The 15,400-nt window shown below is 48.4% G+C and overlaps 1 protein-coding gene across 2 annotated transcripts in view; it reads left to right on the forward strand.

The window, feature by feature from the left end:
- The window catches only part of HCFC2 (host cell factor C2), a 39,575-nt gene extending 30,182 nt beyond the window's left edge, over positions 1–9,393 (forward strand). For both annotated transcript variants that reach the window (XM_055118133.1, XM_055118134.1), the window contains exon 15: positions 1,125–9,393. In XM_055118133.1, the coding sequence (XP_054974108.1) occupies positions 1,125–1,439 (315 nt within the window). In that variant the 3' untranslated portion in view covers positions 1,440–9,393. The remainder of the gene's footprint in view (positions 1–1,124) is intronic.
- The last annotated feature ends 6,007 nt before the right edge of the window (positions 9,394–15,400 follow it).

Raw genomic sequence — 15,400 nt, forward strand, 5'->3', positions numbered from 1 at the left:
TTCATCGATTTGCTCGAGCGGGCACCAGTAATGTCTCCATTGTGAGACTTGTTACTGTTTTTGGCATATGGAATACGCCACGGGGAGCTTGCCAGGCTCTGGAATACTCTGGGTAGCTTGCCGGGCTCTCCGAGAGGGACGGAGAAATCGAACCCGGGTCAGCTGTGTGCAAGGCAGATGCCCTACCCGCTGTGCTATCGCTCTGAGTAAGGGGAAAAAATTCTCTTCTTGGGCTATTATAGGCAGAAATGTTTTGTTTTTGTGGTGGCGCCACACCTGGTCATGCCCAGGGATTAATCCACGTCGGCGCTCTGTGGCCTTGCCCGTCAGAGCTTGGCGGCCCATGTGCTGGGGACCCAGAGCGGGCCTCTTGCACGCAGTGCCCCTGCTCCAGCCCTTCGCGCCATCTTCTCGGCCTCTGCAGGCAGAAGGGTCAGCAGCTTCAGCTCCGGAAAAGTAGGCCCGACTGGGAGGGTCACTTTGTGGTCAAGTGTGTGCCTTGCACACATGAGGTCTGGGTTCAGGCCCCAGCACCACACACACAAATTGCCGATCCAATTAAAATGGGTTTTGGGGGGCTGGAGCGATAGCACAGCAGGTAGGGCATTTGCCTTGCACGCAGCCGACCCGGGTTTGATTCCCAGTATCCCATGTGGTCCCCTGAGCACCGCCAGGGGTGATTCCTGAGTGCAGAGCCAGAAGCAACCCCTGTGCATTGCTGGCTGTGACCCAAAAAGCAATAAATAAATAAATAAATAAATAAATAAATAAATAAATAAAAATAAATGAGGTTTTGGTATTTGCTTCAGCAGACACACACAGTAAGATAGGTCTTTGAAAATCAGCAACACAGCAGGTAGGGTGCTTGCCTTGCACATGGCAAACCCAGGTTGGATTCCCAATGTCCCATGTGTGTGTGTGTAACCCCTGAGCATTGTTGGGTGTGCCCCCACCCCCCCCAATAAATTGATCAAGTTCAAAACAAGAAAAGTTAGGCCATTCAGTGCAGTTGCTGCAGTTACTTTAACAGAAAGCAGCATTTTGTTTTCTGAAGACAGAATTCAGGGTTAAGTGAAATGAGAGAAAATTTGAAAACTTTTTTTCTCCCCCACCTTCTGTTCAAGAATGTTGAGGGCATTCATCTTTCCTGGGAGCCTCCCACTTCACCTTCTGGAAATATCTTGGAATACTCGGCCTACTTGGCTATCCGCACAGCACAAATACAAGATAATCCAAGCCAGCTTGTGTTCATGAGGATTTACTGCGGCCTTAAGACAGCCTGTGTAGTGACCGCAGGGCAGCTCGCCAACGCACACATCGACTATACGTCCCGGCCTGCCATCGTGTTCAGGATATCGGCCAAGAATGAAAAGGGGTACGGACCAGCCACGCAAGTTAGATGGCTTCAAGGTAACAATAAGAAAGCACCTTTGAATTGATTGGGTTGTTGTTGTTGTTTTTTACTGACGCTATTGTGATGATGATTATTTATTAGTAACTGGTTATGAAGATTTGTCATTTTGAGAGTACTCTCTGTATTTCTAGCACTTATGAATTTGAGTTTGTAACTTGTTCTTAAAATGTATTTGCTCAATTTCTAGATCCAAATAAAGATAGAAAAGAAGCAAAGACTCTCTGAAAATCAGTATATGGATTCTTCCTTACAGTTATAGGTCTTTTACAAAAGGAAATAGTAAAGTTAGGATAAAAGCTAGGAGGCTTTTTTATTGGCCAAGTCCCGATAACTTAGTTACCCTCGAGTTACTGAGATGGTTCTAGTAACTGGCTGTGGCTCGCTGTGCTGTCTTCCCGAGTAAATGTTCACTGTAAATGCTCATCTACAAGTGCCCCTGGATTTTGTGCTGTGAGCCCCGACCCTCCCGCCCTCTCTCTTCCTGTGTGTATTTGCGAGACTGAGTCCAGTCCTCAGTTCCCTTCCTGTTTCTCTACGTGTAGCACAGAGCGAAGACGTTTTAAAAACAAACACGCAAGTTCACAAACTTTGCGTTTGCGTTTTTATTATTTTCCAGGAATCATATTTGGTAAAGTACAAAACCAATAATGGGCTTTCTTGATTCTTACCAGGCTGACGTATTGGAATCTATTTTTAGCCAAAGCACTTAAACTTTATCTGGCCCCGTTGTCCTTGTAAATAGACGAGGGAGTTAAAAGGATTTATCTCGGAGGTCTCCCTCAGCACTCAAATTTTGTATTTTCATCAGAAGCGAAGTGAGTCCTTGAACATTTTAACACCTGCCCTCATGGCTCTGACTTCCTCTCGGTGAATTAAAATGTCATCATTTAAAATTCAGAATCGAAGCATCATGTCCTCCGGCGGCAGAAAGAATGGCAGAAGCCCCTGCGGAGGACACAAATTTTGAAATAGTGTTTTGAACATTTGTAAGATTTTTGTAAATGCTCTAAATGTTTTATTTTTGCATTGTTTTTACCTCGAAATTGTATAAACTTTTTTACAACGGAACTATAGCATTAGACAGCGTGCTCAGGTTCATCACAGCCTCAAGGAGGCAGATGGGCATCCTGTACACTCTGCTACGGGCAACGTGTTTTAAACCGATGGGGGCGTGCCTGGTTCCACTGCCTGCTCAGTCCGGAGTAACAGACAAGCAATAATCGCAGTAGCTGCAGGGTGACAAGCCTGTCTTTTTGATACCGTGTAATCCTTTTGCCCACCAAGGTTGACTGAGACGCTGTGTCCTCAAACTTCATGTACAAAACCCCTAGCAAAGATGAATTTAATTGTGCAGAATGGATATATATGTTCCAGTTACTAATTTAAAGTGTATAGAATATTTTAATATATAATTTTGTAAAGAACTGGGATTTTTATACTACAGTATTTGTAATTAATGTGTCTCACTAAGTTTCTCTTGAAGAAAATATGCAAACTGTTGGACACGGAATGAGTGGTTTCCGAACTCTAAAGGCAAAATAAATGCACTACTCTGGAGTTGTTAGAATCCCTTCTTTGTGCTGTGTGGATCCTTCCTCCCTCAATGTCCTTTGCAGACCGTGTTTACAAGGAGCTTCCCCGGTTAGTTAGCCCGGCGCCCCCTCGGTGAGAGCTCTGTTGTGCGTGGGTTTAGCTCCTGTGCTCTGCTTTTAGCATATGCTTGCTTTTTTGCACTAGTAGGATTTTAACTTACCTCATTATTATGTTTGTAATCATTTGTATAGCTTCCATAATATGTCTGACATAGGCTAAACAAGTACTTAACCAAAGTTAAAGTGAAAATAAATGGTAAGCAGTTTTGCACGTATGAAAACGCTAGGGTTTGTTGTGTATTATGTGTGCATTTAGTTATAAACAAAAATAAGAATGAGATGTTCTAGTTAAGTATGTGTTTTAAGAACGATCATTGTCATGATCTAATTGCTTTCATTCGAGTAATCTGACTTTTCACTTCTTACTGTTGACATTAACCGTTTGCATCCTGAAGCACCTCTCTTAATGACAAGGAGTCTGTTGAGCTTCAGCAAGATCTACAGTACTGGTCTGTGTGCATTTGCACCTGTGCGGTGCCAGGTTCCGTTTACTCAAACGCCTCTGCTACTCTGGCGACCCGGAAAGCAGCCACCGGTGACGCTGACATTCTCTAGAGAGAAGGGTGGTTCATTTCTGTATCAAGGGACTTGTTAAAATAGCAACAGATTTTACTTTGAGAATTAACCCTACTGCTGTTTTTTTTTTTCTTTTTTGCATCTGTCCTTTAAGCGTAGCTTTGTTCAGTTCTCTGATACGAGATTGGCATTTGAAAGATGCACTGAAAACTCTTTGAGCTGTGTGTGCTCATGGATCGGATGGGCAAGAGTCAGTGGCAAGAGAAGGGCATTCAGCCTTTCTCAAGCAAGGAGCTCTTTCCTTACTAGCGGCTCCACGGCGTGCGGACTCTTTCCCCGGGAATTCAGTTCCTTTCTTGAGGCCTGTCCGTGACAAGGCATCTCAGATGTGCAGGCCACAGCTCTCTTACTGGGTCCTGCAACTTGGCTTCATTTATGGAACAAGAAGAGCTTAGTGTCGCATGCTCTCGGGATTATGTTTTCTAAAATACCACGCTGGCTTTATTTCAGTTTAGCAACCTGCTAGGACAAAGTAACTAGAACTTGGGTTGTTAGAAACCCACTTTGACCTGAAAACGATGTTCAGTGACCTAAAAATGATCTAAATTCCCGTAAGAGACCCCACCCTGAGCCAGATTACATAAATGGACTCACCTGAAGGGAGGTAAAGCTGTTGAGCCGCTATTTCAAAGGCTTGTAGATTAGCAAAGGTGTGTTCTCGCTGGACAATCGGCCGAGTGCAGTGGCGCACTTGTACCACGAAAATCACTCGCACAGAGGACATGAGGAGATCACAGTATTCCAGATCGGAGCTGTCTGGCCGCAGGCGAAGGGCCTCGGTAGGCTTGGCTTTTCCTCTGAAGCATCACACACATTATTAGTTTTGGGGGCTGGAGTGATAGCACAGCAGGTAGGGCGTTTGCCTTGCACGCAGCCGACCCGGGTCAAATCCCAGCATCCCATATGGTCCTCTGAGCACCGCCAGGGGTGATTTCTGAGTGCAGAGCCAGGAGTAACCCCTGTGCATCTCCAGGTGTGACCCCCCCCAAAAAAATAAAAAAACAGTAGTTTTTGGTAAGACTGATTTTAGGCAGTTTGATGTGTTCTGTGCCAATGCTATGTAAAATAAAGCACCTTTCTGCCGGGGACTGTTCTAGGTGTTCTTTATTTTGAATTTCACGAAAGGACTCAGCGATGGCAGAGTAAATCTGTGGACGTGCCGACGTACTCGAGGCACTTGCAGAGTCGGGGTGGGGGGGCGGGGGTGGTCTCATCAAGAAGGCGTCTAGTGCGGCTTGGAAGCCCGTGGGCTGAGTCTGCCAGGCCCATCCTAGGGAAGCGGGGCGCTGACTGCTGGGAAGGAAAAGGCAAAGGCTCCCCGAAGTGGTCTAAACGTGACTCTGCTCTTCTGTCTTTCGTTCATCTCTTCACCCTGCAGCGGCATCAGCTTCCGCCCAGCTCAGGGGGATGCGGCCCTGAGCCCAGCCAGGCCCCAGTCCCTGCCTTGCTCTTCGCTTTGCCCCCTGAAGCTGGTCAGCACCTGTGAGACTGCGTCTCCGAGGGTCCTCTCTGTGCCCCCCCTTTCCCAGCCCACCCCTTTCTGGATGGGGGTCCCAGGTTGTTAGCTTCCTGTCACCTATTTTGACCCTTTGCCGAGCTCTTGCCCCTTCTTCCTGTGCCCCTGGGCCCTGAGGTGACTCTTCCATCACAGCACCCTACAAACTCTGCTTCTCTCTTCTCGCCTCCCTCCCTCTGCCGTGTTGGCACCTGGAGGTGGTGTCTGCCTCTCCTCCCGATGGCAGAATAGCCAGCCTTGGACCCTTGTCTCTCTCCTCCCAGTCCCCCTTCCCTACACCAGGAAGCCAGAGGGAGGGATGCTTTAAAAGTGGCGGGAACTTGAGCAGATTTTGCCTGCCTGCTGAAGAAATAGAGGTTCCGGCTGTGGCTCACCTTATTCTGCCATTGAGTGGGGCCGAAAGAGATCCCATCTAACTGCGATGGAATTCAGGAGGGGCTCTGCTCCAGAAAGATCATTGGGGGCGGGGGTGGGGTGGGGGTCAGCGGGCACAGTTGGCTTCTGCTGCTTAACACGGGGAGGCCAGGAAGCCACCTCGAGTTAGTCCCGGGGAAGGCCAGGAGCAAGGAGCCTGCCTACTTGAGGCCAGGGCGCTAGCCTCGGAACCGCAGTGCGGCGTGTCCCAGGCAGGACCCTGTCGTCCACGGCAGGATCAGGGGGAAGGTCACACCTTCCAGGTTCCCCAGATCGTGTTCCCCATAGTGGGACATGTAAGAACTGCAGGTGTGACCGTTCCTGGGAAAACAGAAACTCCAGCCTTCTTGGAGGAAGCCAGTTCTGGAAACTGAAATGAAGAAAGAAAAGGCCGTAATGATCAAAGTCTCCTTGTTCCCAGTGGAGTTTTACTCCTCCTTCTTGGTGGCTTCTTTCTGGTCCTCTGAAGGACTCCGGCCCGGAAGATGTGCGCTGGTGGCACTTGTTCCTCTCAGTGGGGGGTCTAGAGCCCGGCTGAGGTGCTTCTGTTTATTGATGGGCAGATAGATCAAGTCAGCAAGAGTGGCCCTTAGAGTCTTCTGCCTCTCACTTGGTCACCACCATACCCCAAGTTCCAGTCTTTGGAACCCGGGTTCTGCTCCCTTTGGCATTGGAGGCAGAGAAGAGTAGGAGATCCCAGAGCCGAGCTTGTCCAGGCAGTGGAATTCCTGTCTCCTGATGGGATTTGCCAGCTGCTGAGGGTCTTCACAGCAGGCTCGGAGATGTGAGAGCATCCCCAGAGACCCCCTGAAGGTAGATGTGCAGACGGGAGGACATCACGGCACAGCCTAGCTGTAGCAGAGAAGGAAACGGTTCCCCACCTTCTTGGACCCCTTCCCTGGTCTCCTGCCCCCTCCCCCCCAGGGACAAGCAGTTAAAGGGACGCATCATTCCTCAGCCCGTTAGTTGAGGCAGGCACAGGGAGATGGGCGTGTGTCTGAGTATGTCCAGGTTAGGAAGGAAAGGTGGCAGATGATCTTGGGCTTTTGCGCGGAGAGTCTGTCTGTCCATGTGGAACCCGTGGGCCAGCAAATATCTGGCTCTGACCAAGCCGCTGCTCCAGTCGGGGTGATGGTGAAGAAGCCCACTTAAGAACTTGAGGACTTCTGACCGTGTCTTACTGGAGAGGGACAAGGGAGCAGGTATAACAGTGCCATCTGATGGAATGAAGGCGCGAAGGCCAGCTCGCAGTTTGTCTTGGCAAATCTTTGGCTGCTAGTTGCAGTCCGGCGCCACCTGCTGGCAGGGACTATCCATTGCAGTTTAATCTGGATAAGAGTTGGAAGTTTGTCACTTGCTTGGAATTTATTTCTCTCTTAATAGCTCCTGCAAAACCTCTAACTCTCTGGCAAGTTCACTCCTCTGTTTTAAGTGCAGATAGAGAGATGGGATCTGGGAATAGTTCTTTTGTTTCCGAATTCCCTGGGAATTGGTTGTTGGCCACTTTTCTGTCAGCTCTAAAGCACCTTTTGCACCCACTCCCTAACCCAAGATACTAACTTTTGTGTGCCCTGTTTGAGTCTAGGGATTGATTAGACAGATGTTTCAAGATGTTCTTCTTTCTTCAAGTCTTCTAAGTTGTATGCCAAAACTTATAGTTTATTCCCTGACGTAGGAAAGAGTAGTTTGAACCTTAACCGTGCCTGCAGTGAGCCTGGCAACAACATCATTGCGAAATTGTTTTGACGATTGTGTGACCGGCCCAGCCGCTCTGGGGAAAGCAGTCAGTGTCCACCTTGCGGTCTCTGTGCTTCTTGGATTTAGCACATACATGCATTCCTAGGCAAGCTTGCCAAAGGAAATTTGTACTTTCAAAGGTCAACAGAACTCAGTAAAAAGGTCTGGGTGTCGGCAGCTTTGGGGGTTTTCTATCACCTGTAGTTTCACTTCCTGCTTTCTACAAAGTAACTTGTACCCATTTGAACATAGTAGCCAGTAACCTGGAAGATTCCCAGCCAGCTTGTCAGAGCAGAGTAGGATCTTGTGGGATCCTGATCCTCTTTGGGAACCTTGTTAATTGAAATAAGGAATCGCCCAGATCCCTCCCCTCCTCCCCGCCATATTCTCTGGAGCTTCATCTCCAGCTGTTAGCACAGTTGGCTGATGTGCAGCACACAGGAGTGGTCGAAATACTGGGACATGTTTCCTTCCTGATGATGAAGTAAGGCATCACAGACCTTGTAACCTATTTTCTATAAAAGGCAGCAGTTTCTGTTTTCTGTTGCAGCACCAGGGATGAAGCCCAGGCCTCAACCCTGCACAATCAGTGCACACTTGCTGAACTCTGTCCTGGCCCTCTTGTTCTTGGGGAATAGATAAAGTGATCATGCATAAACTTCAGAATTAACTCGTTCTCAGATGCCTAGAACCCTGCCACCCTCTTTGCCCCCTCCATACGCACCTTTCTTGAGGCAAACTTGACTCTTGAATTTTGTTAATTCTCGTTTTTCAAATTGACCATCTGTGTTCGTACTCCTGACAAGAGGTGTTTAGACTAAGCCAGTTTTGAACTTTGATGTAAATGGAACCAGAACTTCGATGTAAATGAAATCAGATTTATCCTCATGTGACTTTTCCTGACTTTGCTGTTGAAATTCCCATCCACGTTTATGCATGTAGCTGTTTTCCCTTTTCATGGCTTTGTTTGTGTTCATGACTATATAGTATTCCGCTGGTTGCCATACCATAGTTTTCATACCTGTTCTGTTGCTTTTGGTTATTGTTGCAAAGGATGTGGCACCTAACATTTTGCCAGTGATAATATAAGTTCTGTGTGGGCAAGGACTGTGTTATTCAGATATTTGACCTCCTCGAACAATGCCATATGAGATGAAGATACTCAATAAATATTTGAGGAATGAATAAATCCTCATACCCACTTCTGGTTGACATGTGCAAGAATTGCCTAAGATAGTTGTTTTCAGCAGAACACGCATAAGCCCCTGGCAGGGCATCTGTGAAGAAAGGGTCATTTTCATTAAAATGCCAAGTCGTCATCAGCTGTGCTCCCGTTTTTCACAGGGTTAAGTATTTTTCCAGATAAAATGACAAACCCACTCTGCTGTGCATGTGTCCATATTTTAGTTTTGAAGCTCTCTCTTCAAGTATAGTAAATACTGGTCAGTGTCGGTCTTGAACAGCATTTCTTTGAGGTGCCCTCCCACACTCTCAAGGCCATCCAAGGGATTGTAAGATCAAAAATCTGAGAATCGCAGCTCTAAGAAGTAGGCTTCGCTTGGTTTTGCTGAACTGTTTTTAAATATTTGTACCAACGCATTCACCCACTGGCATTGGTAAGTGTCATTGTTCTAAATCAGCAAATGTCGCATCTTGACAAGTTTTATATTTCCCAACTGACTGACTTGTATATGGTATCCTAGTGTGAATTTAATTTACATTTTCTTGTTTACTAATAAAAATGAGTGTTTTTTTTTTCATATATACACTAGTGTTTTCTCTTCTGTGAAATACCTATATTCACGTCTCTTGCCCGGGTTTCTGTTAGGAATGTGTGTGTATGTGTGTGTGTTACTGATGCTTTATATATTGTGGAGCCCGATCCTTTGTGGGTTAAACATGTTGCATATATCTTCTCCCAGTTTGTGTATTATGTTTTGTAATTGTATTGGACCTGTTGGTCAACTTGGAGAAAATTGGTATCTCTCAACAATGAGTCTTCCTAGCCAAATACAATATGTATATGTTCATTTATTTGGTCTTCCTTTAATATCTCAATAAACTTTAATAATTTTTCTCTGTAATGGTCGTCCTGTCTTATGTTAGATTTCTTCCTAGGAGTTTTATAATTTTTAACACGATGGTAAGTATTTTTAAATTGCACTTTATTCTAACTGGCTCTTGCTGGTTATAGTTACGTTGTTACTGTGGGTTTGTTTTAGATTCAGCAACCATACTAAACTTTACTCGTTCTCAGAATATATCTACATGTCTTTTAAATTTTTCATATAATTATTTTATGTGCAAACAGTGGTAATTTTCTTCCTTTCTTAGCCTTGAAGGTAACATTACCTAGAAACAGTGGGTATAATTCTGGGGGAAAAAATAAACCAAACACCTGTGTCTTTCTTCAATTTAAAGAGAATTTGCTCATTGAAAGAGAATTTTTGTAGTCTATCAGCTCAGTACATTTTTTTTTCTTTTTGGGTCACACCCGGCAATGCACAGAGGTTACTCCTGGCTCTGCACTCAGGAATCACCCCTGGCAGTGCTCAGGGGACCATATGGATGCTGGGAATTGAACCCGGGTCGGCTGCATGCAAGGCAAACGCCCTACCCACTGAGCTATTGCTCCAGCCCCAGTACTTTTTTTCTTAACCCAAAAAATGGGCTTTTTGGGGTTAAGGAGATTCTTTTCTATTTCCAGCTTGCCAATAGTTTTATTATAAACTTACACTGAATTTTATTGACTTTTAAATAATGGAATTATTTTTAATGTTAATTTATTAGATAAGATTATTGGTAGTTGACTTTGAACCAACTCTGATTCCTGGGATAAACCCAGTTTGGTCGTAGTATGAATGTGTGTGTGAGTGTGTATGAATGTATATGAATGTGTCTATGAATGTTTCATATTCACATTTTCCATGCTTCTGTGCCTTCACAGCTAGGTACATTTCCTGTGATCAAATTTTACATTCAGTTTGGCCAGAGAAGGAATTACCTTCACCATAGCATGATATCACATATGAATGGTGTGACTGTGCTATGAATATATGAACTGTGTGTGCACATGTGTGAAACTACTTGAACGTGTTTAGGTACTTGAATACGTGTATGAACTGTGACCATTATGACTACATGGGTGGACGTGTGTGTGTATGTGTGTGTGTGTGTGTGTGTGTGTGTGAGTGTATGTGAGTGTGTGGATGTGTGTGCCTGAATGTGCATCTGAATATTTGTATGCACGATGTGTATGTATGAATGAATGTGCTGCCACTGCAGAAACTTACTGAAGGTTTCTGCCCCTGTGTTCCTGCCTTTGAGACTCCCCCACCCCTCCCGGTCACTGTAGGGTTCTGGCATGAGGGTTATACTCACCAATGAAATGGTTTTTTCAGTTGCCTAGAAGACTTTAAGATCAGAACAAACCTTTAAAACTATTTGCTCATTCAGAGATTATTATTTGGGGGGGGAGGTGGGGTGTCCTCCCAAGCCGAGTCCAGGAGTCCTGGGGCCCCTCCTAGGAATTGCCTCCCTGCAGCAGTGCAGTGCGAGGCCCAGACTATTAGATGGATTACGGTAGTTGACTTTGCACCAACTCTGATACCTGGGTAGTGCTGCTTGGGCCCTCCGGGGTCCAGAAGCATCCTGGACAAGCTGGTGGCCCTCCAGGGCCTCCAGGGCCACACCTGGCAGTGCTTGGAGGACCCTAACAGGGGCTCCATCGGGGAAGCTGCATTCGAGGCCTCTCTGCCCCCCTTGAGAGATTTCTACAGAGGCCAGTCTCTCGGGGGGCCGGGGGGGGGGGGCATGGGATGAGGACATGAAGGCCGGCAGTGTGACACCAGGCTGTGCACAGGCAGGGCCTGGGACACCTGGCTACACCCAGCAGTGCTCCTGCCTCTGTGCTCAAGGCTCAGTCCTGGTGGGGCTCGGGAGGCCCTCTGGGGTGCCGGGGATTGAACCCAGGTCGGCTTGCACAGGAGGCGAACGCCCTCCGCACTCGACTCTCCAGCCCCCTCCCCTCTCACTGCCTTACTTTACCCACCTTCTCTGCTGGGTTTTGGTTTCCCCTTGTATTTTCCTTGTTAAGTTCTGTTCGCTTAATTTTCTGTGTGCTCTCTGGCTCCTTCACATGCCTCTGTGCCTCCACGGCTGTCTGTTTCCCGTGAGGAAGACTGAGCGTTTATAGACGATGCTCCAGGTCATTCCAACGATGTCGCTTTGCCCTCGTGGAGTCATTCCTCCCCCCCACCCCCGCCACTGCCCCCTCGAATTTTGTGAAATTTTACATTCAGTTTGGCCGAAGAAGGAGTGCGTGATCTGCACCACAGCCTGATGTGGAGATGGTTGAGACACTGCGGGGCCCTGGGACCCGCCACCAGGTCCGCAGCACGCTGGCGCGTCTGTGACTCGGGGGCGTCTGTGCTCCTGACCTCGAGGGGACGGTGGCTCCGCCCTGCATGGAGCACCAGGGTTGAGAGGCGAGGCCGGCTGCCCCCCACTGCTCCGTCAGACGCGCAGGGTCCATCTGGCGTCTGTCGTTAACCCAGTCCCCATGGTCTCCAGAAGAGAACAGAACAGGCAGGCAGGAGCCCAGGGCACTCCCCCCGTATGGGGAGACTCACTCCTCACTTTTATGTCAACCAGTTAGACATTTAAAAAGGTATTTCATGGGCCGGAGTGATAGCACAGCGGGGAGGGCATTTGCCTTGCAAGTGGTGGACCTAGGTTTGATCCCCGGCATCCCATATGGTCCCCCCAGCACTGCCAGGTGTTAATTCCTGAGTGCAGAGCAGGAGTAACCCCTGAGCATGACTGGGTGTGACCCAAATAGCAAAAAAAAAAAAAAAAAGAATATTTTGTAGGGGCCGGAGTGATAGAACCATGGGTAGGGCGTTTGCTTTGCACGATGCTGACTTGGGTGTGACCCCTGCACCCCATATGGTCCCCCGAGCCCGCCTGGAGCGATCCCTGAGCACAGAGCCAGAAGGAAGCCCCGAGCACTGCAGAGGGGGGCGCCCCAAGTAATTTAAAAATAAAATTAAAAATTCGAACTGTTCTTGGGGCCTGAGAGAAGGCAGGGCTGAGGCCCTGCACGCCGCAGGCCCGGGGTTTCTCCCCAGCACCTCCCGGTCTCTCCAGGCCTCACCGGGCAGCTCAGGGAACCCCCGCACCTCGTGGCATGAGCACTTGGCATTGAGGGTCAAGCGTTGGACTGCAGCCCGGCAGGCTGAGAGGGGCCCCCCCAGGCCTCTTGAGCGCCTCTTGGGAGAACCCCCAGAACCATCAAATTGTTACTATTAATTTCTTACATGTCTATTATTCATTTTTTTCCCTAATGCTACATTTTATTACATTCAACAGTTTTGGAAATGAACCGTTTCCCCCACTATCTTGTCTACCGAAAGTAGACTATAGACCGAACACGATGGCTGCTCAGTGGTACCTGTTGCAAACTGCAATACCAAAAGGAGAGAGAAGAAAAGGGAATGTCCTGCAGCTGAGGCGGGGTGGGGTGGGGGTGGCAGGAGGGATACTGGGGACACTGGTGGAGGAGAATGGGCACTGGTGGAGGGATGTGAACGATCATTGTATGACCATAATGCAAACACGAAAGTTCGTAAGTTTGTAACTGTACCCCACGGTGATTCACTAATAAAAAAATTCAATGAATAAATAACATTTTTTAAATATTTTATTCTTTTATTGAATCACCATGTGGAAAGTTACAAAGCTTTCAGGTTTAAGTCTCAGTTATACAATGCTCGAACACCCATCCCTTCACCACTGCACATATTCCACCAGCAAGAATCACAGTATACCTCCCCCCCTCCCCGCAACCTCCCCAGCCTCCCACCCCGCATGTGTAACTGGTAAATTTCACTTTACTTTGATTGCATTCAATATTTCAACAAAAAATTCACTATTATTGATTTGGAGTTTCTCCCCCCTAAAGTCGACCTGCCGAAAACAAAGCATTTGATAATTTGTTTTCCATTGCTGAGAACATTTTTTTTTTTTGAGCCACACACCTAGCAGTGCTCAGGGCTTACTCCTGGTGGTACTTGGGGGACCGTATGGAATGCCAGAGACCGAATCCAGGGCAGCTGCGTGCAAGGCAGTGCCCTCCCCGCTGTACTGTAGCCCCCGCCCCAGATTGTTTTCTTACGCTATGGGTTATTGAGGGTGTCTAGCTCAGCATTTTTCAACCAGGGGACCCCAGGACGGTCTAAGGCACAGGTGAAACATGACCTAAACGGGGGTGGGGGCGCTGCCGCAGGTTAGGGGGCCCCAGAAAGGAAAAGGGCAGGGGCACTGATGTAGGCAACCTTGTTCAGAGCTGAAGCTCAATGGAGACGTTTCACTCTGCCCGGGACGTGGAGCCGCGTGGCTGTCCGGAGGAGGCACTGACCACGAGATAGCACAAGATAGCACTGCCCCTTGCAAAGGCAGAAACGGGCAGTGTGAAATGCCTCTGGACGTAGAATCTCCCTTCAAGGGCTGGAGTGATAGCACAGCGGGTGGAGCGTTTGCTTTGCACGCAGCCAACCTGGGTTCGAATCCCAGCATCCCATATGGTCCCCTGAGCACTGCCAGGGGTAATTCCTGAGTGCAGAGCCAGGAATAATCCCTGTGCATTGCAGGGTGTGACCCAAAAAAAAGCAAAAAAAAAAAAAAAAAAAAAAGAATCTCCCTTCAAAGCAGGGAATGGCCTTGCCTTTTCCTGAGATAAACATTAGCCCAAATCTTGCTCTGGTTTTTTGACTAGTAATTGTGTTGCTTTGTTTAAAATTTTTTAATTGTTTTTGCTTTTTGGGTCACACCTGGCGATGCACAGGGGTTACTCCTGGCTCTGCGCTCAGGAAATACTCCTGAAGGTGCTCAGGGGACCCTATGGGATGCTGGGAATAAACCCGGGTCGGCCGCATGCAAGGCAAACGCCCTACCCGCTGTGCTATTGCTCCAGCCCCAATTGCGTTGCTTTAAAGCTGGAATTTGGATTCGGCTTCTCATAGCCCCGGCTTGGGGGGGTTACGAGTGGGGCCTTTGCGGATCCCCGTCCCAGCGGAAGGATGCTGTTTGGATTCTGCCCGACAACGTGTCTTCAGTTACCCAGCATTTGAAGTGCACAAGCCACTCTCCCTGGGCACGAGAGTACTCTGGGTACTCTGACCTCTGGCCCCAGGCACGTAAGCCAGGCAGAGCACTGCCCCTGGCTGCGCAGAGGACACTCCAGGGAGCCCCACGTCAGGCCTTCGAGAGGCCTAAGATTAGGCCTGAGTTTTTGTGTGCTTTGTATTTTTGTGGGAGAGAGAGGAATTCCCTAGCAGCTCCTAATCCCTGCGCCCGGATGGAAGAATGCATGGCCACAGGGCGTCTGCCGTGCCAGCTCATGTTCCACTGACTCAACTTGGCACACCTGGCCTTCACCTTGGCAGAGGGCTGCTCCTGCTCCATGGCCGCAGGCAGACAGATTGCAGAGACAGGGCAGAAGCTGTGTGTGGACTAAGGTCAGGGGCAAGCTGCTGTGTGGAGGGGCCAGCCCAAAGCCTGCACTGCCCCTCTCCCAGTGCTGCGGCCGGCCACGGTCGGGAGGGACTCTGCCGGTGTGCTGGTGTTTTGAAATGTTCATTATAGGCCCCGTGATTTACAATACTACTCACGCATTCACGGGAGGGTTTCATGTAACGTTTCAGCACCACGCCCTCCGCTTCCCTCCCCTCCCACGCCTGCCGGTGATTTTAAAATCCTTAAGATCAGGTATGAAGAGCATAGTCAGAAATCTCGGAGAAGCTGAGAAGACGAGGACAAAGCAAGTCAGTTTGGGATGACACCATTTCCCGTCATCCGATGAAGATCTTTTTGCAAATATCTAGAAGGACTGGAGTGTCAGTACAGTGAGCAGGGCGTTTGCCTTGCATGCAGCCGGCCTGGGTTTGATCCCTGGCATCCCCAGTGGTCCCCCGAGCACCGCCAGGAGTGACTCCGGAGTGCAGAGGCAGGGATAACCCCTGAGCACCTCAGGGTGTGACCCAACAGCAACAGGGAGTATTTAGAAGACTTCCCTGATGCTGACTTGTCAGA

Source organism: Sorex araneus, chromosome 10 (genome assembly GCF_027595985.1).
Source record: "Sorex araneus isolate mSorAra2 chromosome 10, mSorAra2.pri, whole genome shotgun sequence".
Lineage (NCBI taxonomy): Eukaryota > Metazoa > Chordata > Mammalia > Eulipotyphla > Soricidae > Sorex > Sorex araneus.